The sequence below is a fragment of the Podarcis tiliguerta genome, assembly GCF_965153285.1.
Source record: "Podarcis tiliguerta genome assembly, chromosome: 11".
Classification (NCBI taxonomy): domain Eukaryota; kingdom Metazoa; phylum Chordata; class Lepidosauria; order Squamata; family Lacertidae; genus Podarcis; species Podarcis tiliguerta.
Window position 1 is genome coordinate 63,046,283 of NC_139544.1, and position 19,988 is coordinate 63,066,270.

Sequence of the window (19,988 nt, forward strand, 5' to 3'; positions counted from 1 at the left end):
GATCCTATTGTGAACAGAATGATGTGTGAGTAAACCTTTTTATACTTTTATAGAAGACTGTGCCGTGTCTTATCTTTTATGAGGGAATAAGGGGGAAATACCAGAGCAGTTATTATAGAGGCTTTAGCCAGCCTGAGCAAACGCATCCACTGCGAGTTTAAAAGGGGGAATGTTACTCTACTAAATTGTGGAACTTGTTTACACAAGTTGGAAAGGCTATAATCAAACAATATCTCGTCTCCTGCATCCCTGAACATTCCCACATTAAAGCCATCACTGCCTCCTGTGGGAGGGAGTTCCGCAGTTTAACTGTGCTCCGTGGAGAAGTCCAACTTCATTGGATGCTGCCAGGCTTCTCCTTCCACTCCTGGACAGGCTTACCGGGTAGCTGGGCAGCTGCTTGACTCCAGGTGGACCTGTTTGTGTTTAGCCAAGGCTGGCAGCTGCGTTGGCACAGTCATTGGCAGGAGGCAGATGTTGTCTACACTGACTGGCAGCAGCTCTCTTGAACTGTGGGGTTGAACATGGGACTATTGGCATGCCAAGCAGATGAGCTACCGCTGACCCAGGGCCTCCTCCCTTGGATTCGGCAGGGGAGCGCAGCTTGCCCTTTTTGTGGCTGAGGTGCCAAGTTCCCTTTCTGCTTTCTCTCCCAGAGACACTGCCAGTCAGAGCCAGCAGCACTGGCCCAGCTGGGCCAGTGGTCTCAGCAGCAGCTGGACTGCATGTCTAGAGGCTGCCATTCTCCAGGGGAAATGTGTGTTGGATTGGGCACAGCTGCCCTAGGGAGCCCGGGCAGGTCGTGGCATCTCCTGGTCTCATACCTCTTCCCAGCGGTCCTGCGAGGCTGCTGCTGCTTTTCCTGTTTCACAGAGGGGAGCTGAGGATGGGAGAATCTGTGATTCAGGCAAGGTGCTCTCTGCTCCCAGGTCCCATGCTATGTGAGGGACAGCAGGTCCCTGTTGGGGACAGGCCTGCTTAGGGCGGGGTGTGCCAGGCAGATGTGGCATTTTGGGTGCCAGCTGGAGACTTGCTCTTTTAATGGGTCAGTGTGTCTGGCTGTTAACCAGAAGGTTGGTGGTTTGAGCCCATCCAGGGATGGCTGTTGGGCAGGCAGAGTGAGGAGTGAGGGGCAGCTGGCTGGTTTTTTTGCCCCAGGTGAAGCCTCCAGAGGTGCCCGTTGAGGCTGCCAGCCTGTGTGTGTATACAAATGTGTGTGGGTTGTTGGTTTGTTTTTTGCCAAACTGGGTCTCTGACCAGCGTGATCTAAAGCCTCGTTTCGCCCTTGCAGCAGGATTCCTAAATGTAGACTCTTCCAACTCTACAGTCCTAGGATTCCTCTTTCCTCTCAGCTGTGTTTGGTGTTTTTAAGTGTCTCCTGGTGGTTTTACTGCTCTTAGGATACTTTTGAATGCTTTAATTTACATGTGTTAAGTTAATTTTGGTGTGTTTTGAAATTCTGCACCTTAGGAGGACAGAGGATAAAAGAATAAGACTAGTCTGCAGTATGAGCTGGAGCCTATCAAAGGATGTGTTCCGTCCTGCCCTCCCATATAAATGCAAAGCCTTCTGCCCCGGGCTAAGTCCCGGTGTCCCCCGGCACCCTGATCCTTGACTTGGGATTTGCTGGGGCTCCAAAGCCAACAGTTTCTCCCAGAATCCCCGGCTGGCCTCCTTGAGGTTCCTGCAGCATTTCCTTGCTGCAAACAGGTCGCCCATGTGCCTCCAGCTCTTATTAATACCTTTGCTGCATTTCTGTTCTCTCCCTCCCCATTTAATCCCCACAACGACAGCCCTGTGAGGCAGGCTAGGCTGAGAGGCAGTGGCTGAGCTCAAGAGCACCTTCGTGAGCTTCAGGGCCAAGGGGGGGGGATTTGAACCCTGGTCCCCCAGGTCCTAGTCTGACACTTTTAACAGCTGCACCGCACTGACTCATCTTGCATGACCCTGTGATCTTTTTAAATGAGGGCATTTTGCACAGGCTGTTCCCTCTTGTTGCCATCGCTCCCCATACCAGAAGCAGGAACCCCCTCTGGAGACGGCACCCCTCATCCGAAGCCCCTGAGACCCTTTCCCCCTCCCTCCCTGCTTCTGAGCATACAGCCCCCCCCCCTGCTGCCACTCTGGGCTTGGCAGAGCCTCTGGCGCCAAGAGCGAGGATGAGAGCTTTTTGCAGCGGCAGTCAAGAGCGATGGCGGCTGCTCTGGGAACGGCCGCTTGGAGAGGCACCGCTGTCAAGGCGAGGAAGCTGCTGGAAGGGAGCGTGCCAGCAGCCCACACAGGGACACTCTTCTGTGCCATCCATGCGCACATGCACCCATCCATGCGCGGTTGGAGGCTGGGCTTCCCTCCAGCGCCCGTCGGGGGAGGTTTGGATCAGCCTCGCCTGAGCGGCAGCCGCAGCCTTGACAGCTCGGTGCTGTTGCTGCTGCAGCTGCGGCCGCCCTCCCCCTTCGCCTGGTCCCAGTGCGCAGAGCACACAGGCGAGCACATGCGCACAGTGCGTCCCCCAGCCTGCCTGCCTGCCTGCTCTCTCCACTGAACCCTGCCTGCAGTGGTTGCTCTGCCTTCTGAAGGCCCCAGTGGCATTTCAGGAAATGCATTCAGGCAGCAGGGCAGGGGGACTTCTTGCATCACCCAAGCGCTGCTGGATTCTCTGCTAACTCACTCTCTCCTGATGGGGGGTGGGATTCTGAGCCAAACATCCCACTGAAGTGCTCCTGGAGGAGTGCTGATTTTTTGGGGGGGAGGGGGGAGTGAATTACACCTGCTCAGAATTGTGTGACACTGTGAACTGTCCCTTAATCATAAAATCGTAGAGTTGGAGGGAATCTCAAAGGCCCTCTAGTCCACCCCCTGCGGTGCAGGAATCTCTGCTGAAGCATCCATGATGGATGGCCCCCGACCTCTGCTTAAAAACCTCCAAGGGAGGAGAGGCCCCGTCTCCCCAGGGAGACTGTTCCTCTGTCAAACAGCTCTTACTGTCAGAAAGCTCTTCCTGATGTTTAGTCGGAATCTCTTCCGCACAGTGACAGATGCTGAGCGTTGCTAAAAAGGAAAATTTCACCCGCTCACCCGTTTTCCCCTAGAGTGGCAATTTGCAGATAGCTTTCAGGTGTGTGTTTCTGAGTTTTGTATTGGCAAAGTTGTGTGTGTGAGAGAGAGAAAGAAAGGGGGGGGAGTATTGTTCAGTTTGGTTGTGTACTTCTTGATGTTTTATTTGTTTGTGACTGCTTTTGTTACGTCTGTAATTATCTAATATTTTTCCTTGTTGTAAGCCGCCTTGAGCATGGTTTTAACTAGGGAAAGGTGGCATGCAAACAAAATGATCTATGCACGCAGGGCTTTTTTTCAGCCAGAATTCACCAGAACTCCACTCTGGCCCCCCTCAGGTGAGCACCCTGGCCATTCTAAAAGAACAAAGGAGGTGTTCAGGATGAGTTCCAGAACCTCTTTTTCTAGAAAAATGGCATTGTTTATTTCCACCAATTATTATTATTATTATTAGGCAGCAGTTTAGGGGTGATTTGGATGAGGGCCAGCATGCTGCACTTACGGTAACAAGCTGGCTCTGATCCAAATCACCCCTAAACTGCTACCTAAAAAGATAATAATTAGTGGAGATCTCACTACTTCATTAATCTGGTTGGCCCCCAATCCCTGTTTGTGGATTGCGATTTGGTGGTTGCAAATTCAGAGCCTGGTGGTTGCTTAGATGCAGGATACGGTTGCTCCAGTCTCGAAAGCGGTGCATGATCTTGCAAGTTGGCCCAATCCTCTCCTGCCTGCCTGATGGCTGCCAAAATTCACTCCCATTTTCCTTGCTGCCTGTGAGACAACAGATTCCGTTTTTTATGCAGCGCCCTTGATGTAGTAGCTAACGCTTCAGAGGCAGTGTGGTGCAGTGGTTAGAGTGTGGGTTCAGCCTGGAGGCAGCCACATGAAGCCCACTGGGAGGCGCCATCTCTTAGCCTGGCCTACCTTGCAAGGCTGTTGTGAGGAAAAGTGTGTGTGCCACCTTGAACTCCTCGAAGGAGTGCAAATTTAATAAATAACTGGCATAAGCAAGGAAAACACTCTTGTGCCTCGTCATCAGCTGCTGAGGCCGACCTTTGGGCTGCCTTGCCTGCGGAGATGGTGATGGGGGAAGCGGGCATTTTGGGGGCAGGCAGCACATGACCTAGATGCCTTCAGGGACCCACGGATTATTTTTTGGGTGAAAAGGTGTCCCACACGTTTCATTGTTCTTGGGTCTTTAGCTGCATTTTAATTGCTTTTTTACCCATTTTGCTTTTTCACCTGCTGGGGTGAGTCGCCGTTTGGTCCTGCCGCAGCAAAGCCTTCTCGGCTGTGTGCGCATGATTTCAATGCACCGCTAGACAGGGATAGAGGGGAGGGGGCAGAATAGTGTTTTGGGGCTCACCTTTGGCTGGACTCCTCCGGTGTCCAATGAGGCAGGGCCAGATCATCACCATTTTATTTGTATGCCGCCTTTCCATAGTTAAAACAATGCTCAACGTGGCGTACAACATGACAAGTTTTACATAATTCCCCACATAACAAAAGTCATAAACAATAAATAAAACATGTACACAACTGTAGGAGTGCAAATATCCAGAGTGTGGGGTCAGGTGGGATTACCATGAAGAATTATAAAATATGCATCAAGCCATTGTGTCCACGATGAATGCATATTATTGACTGGGTTTGATACATTGACAATAATTTCTGATCAAATCCCACAACCCTCTGCATCTCTGGCCATTTCCTCTACTGTCCATTTCTCTTGCTTGACAAGTCTGTTGCTTTGCCAGGCAGGCATCCTGGGCCATAAAGAGAGTGGGCAAGCTTCTTTGATGTAGCTTTTCTGATATGTTAATCTTAGGGCCAGGAAACAGGTCTCACATAAAGGTGATAATGATTGCTGTCCTCCTGGCCATCCTTCTTATCAGGTGTATTGATTGTTTACCAAAAGTATGCATGCCTAACTACTGTTTGGAGTTTAACTTGTCCCCACATGGGTTTGTTGAAATGCTCAGAAGAAATCTGATTGGTTCTTTCGAACACTCTGTAAAAAGTTCTTTTGTGAATAAAACGACCTGGGCTGGAGAGACACACAGAGAGACACGATTATACGCACCCTTCCCAGAGTCTTGCTGGTTCAAGCCTCTGTGTGTATTCTTATTAATCAGAGTTCAATCCTTCCTTTACTTTGTGAACGCCTCACACAACCAAATGGGAAACAATTTCCACATAAATCATAAAATCTAAAACTAAAAAGACACTAATATCAATTACAATTTAAAACAACATAAATAAAAAATTAAAACAATTTTAAAAAGGAGCCCCCCCCCCCGTTTGAGCAGCAGAAGCACTCCTTTATAAAGCCTGTCAGCCCCCCCCCACCGCCCAAGCCAGGTGGAGAGAGGCAGGGCAGGGCCCTTCGGGCTCCCAGCAGGTCAGTCCTGGGCATCAGCAGCAGCAGCAGCAGCCGTCCTTTATGGAGCCTGCCCACACCCCACAATGGCTCTTCTGGGCTTCATGACCTCATCCTGCTAGGGGTGAGTCACCCCATGGCAGTGCTGCCCCCCCCCGCCGTTCCACCACCCAGCCATGGAGGCTTTGGCTGAGATTCCTGAAGCCACAAATCACCATTTTTTCTTTAAATGCCTATCAGAGATGCCCGTGGGGTATTCCCCTCACCTCAGCTGAGAGCTTCACCCATCCCTCCCAAACTGGCAGGTGGTGAACCACAGACTAGGAGACATTTCCAAGAATGGGGCTGGAGTCTATGAATTTCCAAGCAGAGCCAGGAATAATTTATCAAATGCTATTTATTAGGAAAGCGAGGACAAGGCAGCCTGTGGGCAGCTGCTGCCTTGGGGTTCCCTTCCAGAGGGGACACAGTCCCCCCCCCCATTTTCCAAGGGCACCAGCCCCAGACTCCCGAGAAAGGAGGACTCTGGGTGAGTGGATTGGGCCCCCTCCACCTTTCCACCTTCTTTCCTTCAAGGCTCTCACTGGCTCCCTTGTGCCATGTGGTCTCGCTAGGTTCCCACGGCTTTCCATTAACCTAATTTCTGGTGGGGGCAGGGGGGTTACTGTGCAGGTAGGCATCTTCCCTAATGGAGGGGACACAATATCAGGTTGTTCCAGGAAGGTCCGTTTGCCAAGGGGTCTGGCTGGGAGTTGGGCACTCAGAAACGCTCTTCTGTCCAGAGGCCAGGAGTCTGGCGGTTGGCAAGAGTGGCAGGCAGTGGGCTTCTCCAGAAAAATGCTCTTTGCTTCGCTTGCCTTGGGAGACTGTCCATGCGAGGGAGAGGCTCTTGCCTCCAGCCCCACAGCTTCTGGTTCTTGGGGGTCGGAAGCAGATCCATGGCCTGGACAGAAAAAGGGTGGTTTTGGTGCAGAAGCACCCAGGGGGAACCTCGGCTCGGTTGTTGTCATGGGATGCTGCGTGTCCCGGGAAGGCAAAGGAGAGAGACACCCCAAGGGCTTGGGGTGACATGAGTGGTGACTGGAGAACTGGGGGGGGGTTGCGGGGGCTGTTTTGTGCTCTGTGTATGCAGGGAAAGGAGGTGCGACCAAGTGCAGATACGGTTGGGGTGCAGGTGGGGAGTGCATGACCCCAAGTTCCTCTTCAGTATCAACAAATTTAAAAAGGTAAAGGTAAAGGGACCCCTGAGCATTAGGTCCAGTCGTGGCCAACTCTGGGGCTGTGGCGCTCATCTCGCTTTACTGGCCGAGGGAGCCGGCGTTTTTCTGCAGACATGGTCATGTGGCCAGCATGACAAAGCCGCTTCTGGCAAACCAGAGCAGCACACGGAAACACCGTTTACCTTCCCGCCAGAGCGGTACCTATTTATCTACTTGCACTTTGACGTGCTTTCGAACTGCTAGGTTGGTAGGAGCAGGGACCGAGCAACGGGAGCTCACCCCATTGCGGGGATTCAAACCGCCAACCTTCTGATTGGCAAGCCCTAGGCTCAGTGGTTTAACCCACAGTGCCACCAGCGTCACCCAGAAACAAATATAGTTCTCTTTTAATTATTTGCTCTAATTTCTTTTAGTCTACAGCCATACCTCGGGTTATGGGTGCTTCAGGTTGTGTTTTTTCGGGTTATGGACCTGCTGAAACCCAGAAGTACAAGAACACGTTACTTCCAGGTTTCAGGGGTCGCGCATGCGCAGAAGCACTAAATCGTGCTTTGCGCATGCACAGAAGTGCCAAATCGCAACCTGCGCGTGCATGGATGTGCCACTGCAGGTTGCAAATGCTGCGGGTTGCGAATGTGCATCCCACATGGATCACGGTTGCAACCCTAGTGTCCACTGTAATGGTTTTTAGCCAGTGTGCTGTGGCGCCCTGGGGTGCCTTGAATGATGGTCAGGGGTGCCACAGGCAACCCTGGCCTCTGCCCCTCTTTTGTTCCCTCCCTCTCCGGATGCCCTCTTGCGTCTCTGCCTCCCCAAGGCTCGCACAGCTGTTTGTTGCAGCAGCCCTGGCTCCAAGCTCCCCAGGCGAATGGTGCCTGTGGGGCTGGCCAGGGGGTGCTGGTTGCTGAGGCAGCATCAGAGTAAGCAAGCCCAGGCGGGCGGGCGAGGGAGCCCAACCAGCCAGCCAGCCAGTCTGCCAGCTGTTGGGATCGGAGAGCCAAGTGGGAGGCCAGGCAAGCAGACAAGGGCCATGTTGGCTTTCTTGGGCTTGCTGTGTGCAAGGCTTGCCCGGGAGCTGAAGGGGAGCCTTTCTGCCATGCAGGCCTGGCAGTGCCCGCTGCTGCCACCCAAGGCAAGGCATTGGCCTCACGTTCACCTTTGGCCAGTCTCTGTTGGACCACTAAGGCTGGGGGCATCCTCTTCCCAGGCCCCTGAGGGGCAGTGTGAGGAGGCCCCTCTCTTGGGGGCAGCTCAGAGACCAGGGGTGGCAGCAGCGCCTGCCCAGAAGACTCCCAAGGAAAGGGGAGAGGAGGCTGAGGGAACACTCCACAAAGGAGGGGGTTTGAAAAGGGGTGAGGGGCTGCCAGCTCTGCAGGCAAGGGGGGGGGGGGACCTAACTGGCCTCCTGGTCAAGGGAAACATGGACTCAAAAAGGTTGAAAACCTCTGTTTTAGTGTCTGTAGGTTTTTAGTAGTCTGCTGAAGACTTTTCTGAGAAAGACTGATTTACCTGTGATTGTGATGGTCTTTCTGTTATAGTGCTGAGCCATTTTCCTCCCCCCCCCCCGGTCTTGAGTCTTTCCTCCCCTGGGGGGGTCACTAACTCTCTTGCTGAGTCCCCCAAGAGTTCTGAGCAGGGGTCTCCCGAGGTGGTCCAGGCAGGAGCCAGCAGTGGGACCCTCAGTCGGTTCCGTTTGTTTCCAGGCTGCTGACTCCTTGCTCTTTGTCTCCCTCCAGGTGCTCCTTCGATGCTTCGATGAAATGCGCTTCTGCAGTCCCTCCTCACCTGAATCCTTCCATGGGTAGCTTGGGGACCGCGGGGGTCCTGGAGAGCGACGACGATGGATAGCCCCCCCAAGCTGGCTGGCGAGACGCTGATTGTCCACCACATCCCCCTGGTGCACTGCCAGGTCCCCGACCGGCCGTGCTGCGGCACCACCAGCAAACGGGCCAACCCCTTTGGGCAGGCCGACTCGGGGGCCCTGCGGACCGGCTCCCTCCCGGAGCGGGACCTCTCGCAGGCCGACTCCCTGCTCTACAGCAGCTTGCTCCAGGCTCCAGAAGCGACCCTGGCCCCGGGGGAGACGCCCGAAGAGAAGGAGGCCCCGCGCAGGGACCCGCCTGCCCCCGGTGCCAACAAGCGGCAGAACCCCTTCCTGCTGGGTGGCAGCGAGACCCAGGACCTCTGCGAAGATGAGCTGGGCAAGGCCTCCTTCCACCTGCACGAGCTGGCCCTGCCGCCCTTCCGCCTGCATGAGCTGGCCCTGCCGCCCTTCCGCCTGCACGACACCAGCCCCGTCGTGAAGCCCTGGAGCGCCAGCCCCCGGGCGGACGTGGTGGAGGGCCAGGAGGAGGACGAGCTGTCCCGCGAAGACGCCCGCAAGAGGAGCCGCCTGGCGCCTGAGCTGATGGAGCTGGACGAGTACGGCTGCCACCGGGCCGAGCCCTCCAGCTTCTCCTTTGAGCAGGAGTGGGCCAGCGAAGGCGAGGAGCTGGCGCACAGCCGGGACGCCCCCCGCAGCCGGACCTGCAGCTGCTCCAGCGCGGAGCTCCAGCGCTGCTGCTGCTACAGCCTCTCCAGCCAGTCAGAGGCCCCTGACCAGCCGATGGGCTATGTCAGTGACTCCTCCTGCAACAGCTCCGACGGCGTCCTGGTCAACTTCAGCGCCCTCTACAACAAGATGAACGGGCACGCGCACCCCAACCTCAACGCGGGGGCCCACTCCTGCGACGACTCCTCCTCCGGAAGCCACTCAGACTCGGGGGCCTTCTACCTGGACTTGCACTCCTCGCCCGGCGAGCCCAAGGCGCCTGGCGAGCCGCACCAGGCCTGTGGGTGCCACCATGCCTCCTCCCCGGTCTTGGACGCCAACTGCAACTCCTACCCCGCCCTGTGTGACCCCTGCGCCTCCGAGGCCTCCGACCTGACAGCCTGCTTCCAGAGCCAGGCGCGGCTGGTGGTGGCCACCCAGAACTACTACAAGCTGGTCACCTGCGACCTCTCCTCCCAGTCCTCGCCCAGCCCAGCCGGCTCGTCCATCACCAGCTGCTCGGAGGAGCAGCCGCGGGGCAGCCCCCTGCAGCCCACCGAGTACTACCTGTTCCAGCGGCCCGACAGCGACACCGACTGCTCGCGGGAGGAGTCGCAGGGGGAGGCCGAGAAGGGCGCCATTGAGGGGCAGGTGTACGTCAACGTCTCGCCGCCCACCCTGGCCGGCCCACGGAGGCAGCGGTCCCGCAGCTACGACCGCAGCCTGGACCGCAGCCCCACCGGGCGGCTGGGCTCCCTGGAGCGCATGATGAGCTGCCCGGTCCAGCTGAGCGACGGCCCTGCGCTGCCCTCCCAGGGCTCCCCGCCCAAGCGGGTCACCTCCTTTGCGGAGCTGGCCAAGGGCCGCAAGAAGACGGGCTCCTCCCCCCCGCTGCGCACCAGCAGGGACTCGTCCCTGGAGTTCTCCCCCATCCCCGAGTACCAGAGGGATGGATCCGTCTTCCTCGAGGGCCAGGCCAGGCACAGCCAGAGCCTCCCGTCCCACGCCCTCAACTGCAGCTGCGAGGGCCACCGTGGCGCCGAGAGGGGGCTGAGCGCCCCCAGGAAGGGCCTGGGCTCCAGGGAGATGCCTTCCTGCGGGCAGGAGGGGCCCACGCAGCCGTTCTTCTCCGCCTTGATGGAGCAGGGGTCTGCCAGCGGCCTTGGCCAGAAAGACATTCGTGCCCGAGCTGATGGTAAGCCACTGCCCTGGGTGACGGGCGCGCTGCTTCTCTCTCGCAGCTGGTGGATTGTGCCTGTTTGTCTGAATGCTGGAAGGGGGGCAGTCGGCTCAATGTCTCCTCCTCCTCCTGGGATTCCTGCATTGCAGGGGGTCAGTCTAGATGGCCCTTGGGGTCTCCTCCAGCTCAACACTTCTAGGATTCTGTGATTCAGCTGAGGCTTTTAAAGAGAGGTTGGGTGGCCCCCTGTCAGGGATGCTCAAGTTGTAATTCCTGTGTTGCAGGGAGTTGGACTAGATGGCCTTTGGGGGCCCATTATATCTCCAGAATTATGTAATTCTATAAACATGGCTTCCCCCAAAGGGTGGTGATGGGCAGCAGGATGAGGCTTTTCAGGCAGGCTACTTGCAGGGGACCAGCCCTCGGGGCCAGCAGGGGACCTTTCCTCCCAGGCCAGAACATCCTTGTGGGTGAACTGGGGGTCCTGATCTGGACTGGGGCCACTTCTTGTCTGATGGGGGGTATTGGGGTGTCTGGGAGGGACAGCACGGCTCGTTTGTGGCTCCCCAAAGAGCCTCAGGGAGGCCCAGTGCTGAGGGGAAGACTTTGCATGCGGTGGGGCTGGACCACGTGGGGAGCTGTGGACTTACCCCACTGCCTCTGGGTGCAGCCACCCCACAGCAGACGATGCCCCAGAGGCGGAACCAGCAGTGAGGCGGCAGCTGCAGCCATTTGGTCTGAATTAAAGGGCCTTGTCTTTTTATGTACGGAGAGGTTAGTGTGGCGGTTTGGGGAGGGGAGCCAACTCTCCGCTCTGAGGCAAGCCTCTGAAACTTAAAATGCAAAGCAAAAACTCCAAATACCCAAAGATCAATGGGGAAAATACGGGGGCGATGGCCAGAATGCCCTTTCCAAATTAGAACAAATGAAGAGCCCACTGGATCAGGCCTGTGGCCCCTCTAGTTCACCATGGCTGACCAGACGCAAGCAGGATTTGAGGACAAGAGAACTTTCCTCTCTGGTTATCCCAGCAGCCTTTGGGGAGGCCAAGAGTCGCCCTTGAGAGCCCTCTCGCCCATGGATGCGTGGCTTGGGCTCTTGGCGGGCTGTGTCTTGGCCCCGGGGTGCTGTGCTCCCTCACCTCTTGGCCTCTGCAGGTCTGGGGCTCAGACATCCTGGGCGACCAGCATTGGAACAAGGAGGAGATTCCTAGCTTTCTTTTGACAGCACCCTGCCCAAAGGGCAGCCTCTGTTCTCGAGAAACATCTCCCAGAGGTTTGCAGCGAAACCTTTCTCCTGATTTCTGTTGCCTGCTTGATGCCACCGTGTGACTTGGTTTGCTGAGGATCTGAAATGTGCCCACAAGGGCCGGATCCCTGGCTGGTCTTGCCGTCCAACGGCAGGTGAGCAGAGAAGGAAGGGAAGGGGTGGCTCTGGGGATGCAAAGAGCCTCCTTGGGAGAGGAAGAGAGGGGGGCAGGCTTTGCTCGGAAGCCACACAGCACCCTCCTGCGGCAGGAACGGGCCCCGATCCCAAAGCCTGCCCAGTATTTATTTTACAACTCCTCTCAAATCCTTTACTCTCGAGAAGGTGGCTTGTCCAGTCCCCTGCCAGGGAGATCCATGCTCAGGAGCACTTAGGCCAGAGGCTCCTCAGCCCACCCACCACTGTCTGGACATTCCCACTGCCCTTTTGCACCCTGGACCAGGAAGGGTCCTGGCCTCAAAGATGCTCCCTGGCCCTTCCTGGCCTCAAGGGCAGTTTTGCCCCCACTCTTCTCTGCACTCCCTTCAGTTTGGGGCCCTGCCCCCCCCCCCCAGTCTGCTGTGTCTTTTTTTTCTTTTTATAAGGAAGAATACAAAGATTATTGTTAATAATAATAAGAAGAATAAGAATAAGAATAATTTACTGGCTAACACCAGTAAAATTACAATAAAAACATAATGGAGGGAAAAACACAATTTAAAATACAGGTTAAAATGCAATTTAAAATGCAGCCTCATTTTAAAAGTAGCCCGTGGATCAGAACCGTAACGGGACGGAAAACATAAGGGTCAGACTGAGTCCAAACCAAAGGCCTGCGGAAAGATGTCAAGTCAAGCAGTTGAATATTCTCTCTCATTTTTGGCCAAACTAAAACATTAATCTAAAGGCAAAAAAGAGAGAGAGGAGAGGAGAGGAAGGAAGGGAGGGAGGGAGGGAGGGATAAGAAAAGGAATAGAAAAAGATTTAGAAGAGAGAGAGAAAGTGAAGAAGCTAAAGAACTTCCGGTTCTTGGTCTGTCCGCTATATATAAACATCATTTTCTTCATTCACTCCAGCATTACACCTAATAACCCCCCCCCTTGGTCTACTTGCGGCTGCCACCCAGTTTCCTATGCTAGTGGGACTCCCCAGTTCCCTACCTTCCCGGGCTCCTGGCAGGACCAGAGACCCCGCCTGGGGGCAGGAATTGTCCCCCTTGGAGAGATCTCTGTCCTGGAGGCGAAGAGCTGAAAGGGGAGAAGCTGGTCTTGTGCTCCGCGGCGGCAGGAGGAGGAGACCCTCGTGTCGAGCAGCCGGGCTCCCATTTCAGGGAGGGGCCAAGGCAGCTGCTCGCCTCCTTCCTCTCCCGGGGAAGCAAAACACCTCCAGCTGCGGGAGCGCCAGCCCAGGACATCCCAAGCGAAAAGGTCTGGAGGGACGGGGGGGGCGTGTTGGGGGAGCCCCTCTTGCATGAGGAGGACGAGGAGGCAAACATGCCTGGCCCCCAGAGGGGCAGATTCCGCCCTTGCAGCCCCCCTTGAGGGGTGTGGGGTTCTCTTGCTGGCCCTTGCTGGTTCATATGGACCCCCTTCCAAGAGGGTCCAGGGCAGAGGCTCAAACCCCCATAGCCCCCCCTACACATAGATGGTTCAGGGGGGAAGGGGGCTGTGAATCAGGGTGGGTGGGGGAAGGGAGGGCCCTGGTCCTGCCCCCCCCCCACTGCTGACTCCTGCTCACCCACCCAGGGGACCCTTTGAGAGCCTCCCTGCTCCATCCTTCCAGCTTGACATGGTTTTTCCAGTGCCTCCTCCAGCACAGCCTCAGAGAAGCTGTTCTCCCCTTTTCAGATGCTTGAATGAAATGCTGATTGGATCCAAGGATCTGGTGATCTGAGCAGGATGCGCCTGATTGCTTTGTCCAGGGGCAGAACTGGGCTGACTCATGGCTTCCCTTTCGACCACGGCTTGGTCCCAAAAAGGCCTTCAGATATTCCAATTAGCACCACTCATGACTTGCCCAGCACCTTCTGAGAGCTCTGACTGCTTGGCACACGCAACGGCAGCCTTGAAACCCGTACAACGGCCCTGCCAGGTTGGCCTGCGCCATTCTCTGAGGCTGAGCGAGGCTTGCTTGCCCTTCCAGGGGCGGCCAGACCTGTGGCTCTGACAGGAGCTGCCAGTTGAGCCCTCATCCTGCTTTGCCTGACATTTTCCGGGGCATTTCCCCTCCGCTGGGATATTAGGCAGCCTCTGTCGCCTTCTTGGCACCTGCTGAAGCCCTTCCTCTTCCAACGAGCCTTTTAAGCGGAGATCTTTCCTGCTCTCCATCTGCTTTGAAGTTGTTTGTAAGCTGCTTTGGTTGCTTTCTCCCTTTGTGGGCTCCTCTGGGAGGAAGGATGGGGCGTACATTTAATAACAAATAAACTGGGAAGGTTCAGCCATGCCTGCAACTGAATGAGAGCCAGGAGTGCACCCTGGTTTGTTGCCTTGCTGGTTTTCATTCATTGGGCACCTGGGTGATCCCTCCTGGGCTTGGCGCTGGCCTGGCATGGTCTTCTTTCCCAGGGTTGGGGGCTGGGGGGCTGCTTCCCCTGAGCCAGAGGACCAGGCAGGGCTCTGCCACCACAACCCTAGGAGGGCCGCAGCAAATATGAAGGGGGGCTTTCAAGGCAGGGGCAGGAGAGGTAAACTGAATTGCAGAGGGTTGAACCAGATGATGTTGTAAACAAAAATCCAAGAGCCCATATAGAGTCCTTACGTAGGTTCCCTATTGGTAGGAGAAAATAACTGAGGCCAACCAGAGAATATTGAGAAGCAAAGCAGCTAGTAAGCCTGATCTTTATTGATCTGTTGCAACAGGGTCCTCACTCACCCCACGCAGGAGGGAGGAGGAACCCAGAACTATGGTGTGCAAGCCCTTATACAGACTTTTGAAATTGCCTCAGATACATCATAACTACATCACAGAAAGGGTGGTCTACAGCAGAAATCTGAGTGCTTTGTTTACCTCTTGTCTGCCAGGTTACCTGTTTAATGGTCACTTGATTGGATTGCCTGGGGAGCATGGCCAGTCTTTTGTAATGATAAATACTTCGTTCCTGGGCCAGGTCACAGGCTCACCCTATTCATACACAGACATACCCTTAAGCCAGGATTTGTGAAGGAAAAGACAATGGGGAGGCTTTTCCATTTTCCTCTGACCTTGCAGAGAAAACATTTGCTCAGTTTGGGAATCAAAAATGGTTTCAGGTCGGTCTTCCTGTGGTGATCTATGTACGTACTTGGTTGATACATTTATGAACATTTAATATATATCTGAGACCTTAATATTCTTCTCACAATGACCCTTGGGGCCTTCCAGCGCTTCCAAGTCAATGTGAAGATCCAAAATGTGGCTGGAATCAAGAGGGAGGTGGGTTGCTTCTCTGTCCAGTTTGAGGTACAGTGGTACCTTGGTTGTCAAACGTAATCCGTTCCAGGAGTCCATTCGACCCCCATAATGGTTCAGAAACCAAGGTGTGGCTTCCAATTAAACTTCCTGTACTCAACCAGATGCTTGGCTTCCAAAAAACCTTCACAAACTGGAACACTCATTTCTGGGTTTTTGATGTTTAGGAGCCAAAACGTTTGAGTCGCAAGGCGTTCGACAACCAAGGTGCAGAAGAGGTGGCATGAGCTTGCATTTAGGGAACTTCCCAGAGCTGCTAAGGACAACCTTGTGGGTTGGAAGAGGCTTCTCTGGGATTCCAGGAGCCTCTTTCCCTGGACCACGGAAAGGAGAGTCCAGCAGAGCTGAAGGGGCCAGTCGGCCTTGGCAAGAGGCTTGACCATCCGGGAGGAGGCTCCTTTCTGCCTGCCCTCCCCTTCTCGGCTTCCCTTTTGCTCCAAGGGGCACATTGACCCAGAGGCTCCGAAAGGGGCTGCCTGTGTGATTCTCCTGGGAGGGTCACGCCAACCCCGGGGAGATGCCAGAGCAGCCCCTGCCAGGCTGCTTCGGACTCAGGTTTCCAGAGTGATAGAGGCACTTAGACTGGACAGCGTCTGTGTTGGGCGTCATTTCACAGACATTTATGCCAAAGACGGAGCCTTTCACTGCAAAAAGTAACACACACAGAGGCACCAACTTGAATAAAATATTGGGTGGGGGGGCTCAGGTAAGCCCTGACCCACATAATTGATTACATGGCATGGGGCATGCACACCACATGAATGGCAGTGCCCTTCAACTTGAGGGGGGCTGGCTCCCTCAAGTACTTTATTGGGGGGTTGAAGAGCCCTTGGCCCCCCTGGAGTTGGCTCCTCTGCACAGTGGAGGCTTCCAGCTAACTGTTCATTGAGCGTCCAGAGGGATGAGGTGAGAGTGGCTTTTTAAGTCGCTCTGCTGGAAACCGCAGGAGGGGAAAGTGGCTCTTGTGCTTGCGTGTTTCCAGGAGAGCTTGCGTGTTCCTTGGGCCTGATCCAGCAGACTCTTCTCATGCTCTTAAGGCTGTTGTGCCACCCAGAGGCAGTCTGTGAGGGTTCCAGCTGTTATAAGAAAAACTGCTCCCTTTTCCTTACAGGGTATTCCAGAACCCATATAGACTCCTTAAGTGGGTTCCCTGTCGGGAGGAGAAAATAGCAGAGGCCAACCAGAGTATATTGAGAAGCAAAGCAGCTAGTAAGCCTGATCTTTATTAAAGGAAATAAGCTATTGCAACAGGGTCCCCACTCGCCACACGCAGGAGGGAGGAGAACCCCAAACAGTGGTGCACAAGCCCCTATATAGAATTTTGAGATTGCCCACCCTGTAATCCAAGACCACCCCCCAAAACATCATCCATACATCACAGAAGGAGGCTGTCCCCAGCAGAAATTTGAGAGTGTTGCTTCTCTCCTGTCTGCCAGGATACCTGATAAGGCCTTACTTGGTTGACTTTTCTGGGTAGCCTGGCCATTCCTTGGAGATGGTAAATACTTCCTGAATCTCTTATGCATATTGAGAGTGTGCTCAGCTTAACAGATACTTGCCAGGCTGTATTTACGGGGAGGTGTAAGCAGCCCCTACAGTCCACAGACCTTTGGAAAGCTTTCCCCTTCTCCTTCCTCCTTGCAGAGAAATATTTGAGCTCCATTTGGGCGAGTCAAAATAGCTTCAGGATTGTTCTCCTGTACTATTTCAGACACGTGGTTTATATACTTATGTACATGTTTGGCTTGTACATTTATGAACATTTATGTTTTGTTTGAGACCTTAGAATTCTTATAAAACTACATCCTTAGAGATATTTGTCCTTAGAGATATCCTTTGCCCCCTTTGGCCTGATCCAGCTATCTCTTCTCATGCTCTTATGGAACTTCCAGCTCCAGAGGCAGTCTATCTGCAGTCCAATCTTCTATGGTGCCTTTGGTGCTGGGAGAAGAGGAGCCTGGCTCCCTGGTGTCCTTTGACGCTGTCTCTCTCTCCCTCTGCAGGCGGCGCAGCGGACAGCAAGTCGGTGGTGCGCTACAGCAAGGCCCAGCGCCCGACCACCCTGCCCATCCAGCCCTTTGTGTTCCAGCACCACTTTGCCAAGCAGCCCAAGGCACGGGCCTTGCACAGCCACTTTGCCGCCAGCCTCTCCCAGCTCTACAGCCGCTCGGCCGCCAGCCAGACTCTCTCCTCCGCCTCCCAGTCTTCAGCCTCCGCCACCTCGGCCGAGATGGTGGTCCAGGCGGCGGCCCTGGGGCACGGCCAGCGCTCAGCGGACGGGGCGGCCTCCCTGGGGGACGGCTGTGCCAGGAAGCCCGTGCCGGAGACCACGCGCCCGTCCCCGCTGGGCAGCTACTCCCCCGTGCGAAACAACGTGCCTTTTTTCCAGAGCGCGGACTCCTCCTCGTCCTCCTCCTGCTCGCCGGGCAATGAGAACCACCCGCCCCGGAGCAGGTCTTGCCCGGTCTCCGCCAACCTCCTGCCAACCGGGACTTCCCCTCCCGCAGGAAGCCAGGCTGCCAACCTCAGCAGCAATGCCAACGGCACTGCCCTGCTGGCCAAGAAGGAGAGCCCCCCGCCCGCGCCCACGAAGGCTGCCGTGCTGCTGCCGGAACTGGATGCCCCTGTGCCCGAGCGCCAGCTCCACCGCAGCACCGCCCTGCCTCCCCTGATGCCCCCCGGGCTGATCCTGGCCAGGCCAGGCGACCATGGGGAGCCCCAGTGGCCCCTCGGCTGCAGCGAGGCTCTGGGCGCAGGATCGCTGGGCCCTCGGCCGCTCAATGGTGGGTAGCCGCTCCAGAGATGGTCATGCAGCAGAGCGTTGGGGTGTTGGGGAAAAGATCTGGGAGTGTGCATGGGTTTTTTTGGGGGGGCTATGCCATTTTCCTTCATTGCTGGGGCCCCCAAAACACTGGGTGTTGGGGGGAGGTATAGGCTGCCATTGTCAGGCTGCCAGTGCCAGCCTGGGTGGGTCCTGCTTTCGGGGAACGCATGCCAAGGCTCCATCTCTGGGCCAAGGGTCCCACTGCCTGTGAGTGAGGGTACCCCCCTGTAACCTCCCCCTGGGGAGCAGCCGGTGGAGGGCAGGGGATGGGTGTGTCTGTCTTTGGCCAAGGACTGGCTCCAATCCTGGGGGGGGGGGGCTGACTCCTGTCCTTTCACGCCTCTCTAACTCCCCTCCCTGGGAAAGCCAGGCTGTGCCGGAACTGAGACACATCCTGCATTGTAGGGGGTGGGCTAGATGACTCTAGGGGCCCCTTTCAACAGTTCTAGGATTCTGCAGAATATGCCTGTGTGCATGTGTGCGAAAGGCCTCTGAAGCATCAGGTGGCTGGGGGTCCCTGCAGCCTTCTCTGCCCAGTTGCCTCCTGCCCCACCTGCCCCGCTCAGGTGTACCCTCCAGGTGTGTTTCCCCTGCACCTTTTTGGGGGCTCCACCGCTTGAACACCCCGATGCTGCTGCTGCTGCTGCTACTAACTGCCTGTCTCTGTTCCTGCCTCCTCCCCTTTGCCCCCCCCTGCTTTTCTGCCCCTCTCCTTCTCCCCCATCTCTCCTGCCTCGTCCCGGGTGCCCCCCCCCCAGCCAACCACCTCTCTCCGCAAGCCCTCAAGTGGCGGGAGTACCGGCGGAGGAACCCCCTGGGCCTGGAGCGCATTTCGGGGCTGGCCGGCAGCCTGGACTGGAAGCAGCCAGAGGGCAGGCTGCCCTGGAGGAACCCCATCTTCGAGCTCCCCTTGAGCACGGGCCGCGCCAGCTGCAGACTCAACGGTGGGCCCCCTCCTCCCGTGGGGCTAAGGCAGCCAGCGAGCGGCTCCCCCCCTCTTCCCTCTGGGTGGGGAAGGGGGGCCTTGGAGGGACCCCCTGGAAGGGCAGGATGGAAGGGGAGGACTCAGCAGCGGGCCATGAATGCCAGCCCCCCGTCTCTGAAATCATATACCGTATTTTTCGCCCTGTAAGGCGCACCCGACCATAAGACACACCTAGTTTTTAGAGGAGGAAAACAAGAAAAGCCAGCAAGAGCCGCAGACACGCTCGCTTGGCGTGGCTCTTTAAAGGTAGAGCGGCTCTTGCTGGCTTTTCTGGGAGGTGGGAGAAGGGACTGACGGGCTGCCCTCCATCCCTTCTCCCACCTCCCGGAAAAGCCAGAGCAAGCTGCGCAGCTATCGCTGAAGCCAGCAGACCAAGAGCTGTGCTGACTTCAGCGATGGCTGCGCAAAGCCTCTTCAGCCAGCACAGCAAGAGGGAGAGCTGCACAGCGCCGCTTGGTTGGCTGGCTTCCCAGCGAAGCAGGATGAGGGATGGGAAGGAGCCCTTACGGAGCCCCTTCCGTCTCTCATCCTGCTTCTCTGGAAAGCCAGCAACCCAGAAGTACTGCGCAGCTCTCCCTCTCGCTGTGCTGGCTTCAGCAATAGCTGCGCAGCCTGCATTCGCTCCATAAGACGCACACACATTTCCCCTTGCTTTTTAGGAGGAAAAAAGTGCGTCTTATGGAGTGAAAAATACGGTATTTATTTCACGTATATCCCACCTTTTCCTCCAGGTATCTCAAACTGGCAGGCACGGCTCTTCCCACACCTCATTTAATGCCCACAACAGCCCTGCGAGGGAGGCCAGGCTAGCCCACGATGGCAGCCAGAGCTTTGTGGCCGACCCAGAGTCCAAGGGAAGCCAGTGGGCCTTGAGGATGCCCTTGGGTGCCCAGGCTGGTGGAATGGCAGCCCAGCTGTTAGCTTTGCAGGGACTAGATCAGGCATGTCCAACCGGCCGAACGCCATCTACCTGTCGATCGCGGGGCGTTCCTGGTCGATCGCGGCTGATGGCGTGACCCTGATCGATCATGACACGCCGCGCCCCCGTTGCTCTTTCCCCTTGCTGCCGCCAGCGCTTTTGTGATTGCCTTATTTTCCTGCATCTGTGGGGAAAGTGTGT

At 56.1% G+C, this 19,988-nt stretch overlaps 1 protein-coding gene and 1 long non-coding RNA gene across 4 annotated transcripts in view; one reads left to right on the forward strand and one right to left on the reverse strand.

Annotated features, from left to right (window-relative positions):
- LOC310659616 overlaps window positions 1–19,988 on the reverse strand; it is a 169,785-nt gene that overhangs the window by 115,059 nt on the left and 34,738 nt on the right. The window lies entirely within an intron of this gene.
- The window catches only part of RUSC2 (RUN and SH3 domain containing 2), a 40,768-nt gene that overhangs the window by 2,959 nt on the left and 17,821 nt on the right, over window positions 1–19,988 (forward strand). The window contains exons 1-4 of one of the 3 annotated variants that reach the window (XM_083402619.1): window positions 5,600–5,966; window positions 8,394–10,382; window positions 17,063–17,842; window positions 18,642–18,827. In XM_083402619.1, coding sequence (XP_083258745.1) covers window positions 8,498–10,382; window positions 17,063–17,842; window positions 18,642–18,827 — 2,851 coding nt within the window. In that variant the 5' untranslated portion in view covers window positions 5,600–5,966; window positions 8,394–8,497. Of the gene's footprint in view, window positions 1–5,599; window positions 5,967–8,393; window positions 10,383–17,062; window positions 17,843–18,641; window positions 18,828–19,988 lie in introns of those variants that run through there. The other 2 variants (XM_083402618.1, XM_083402620.1) reach the window with 2 other exon arrangements.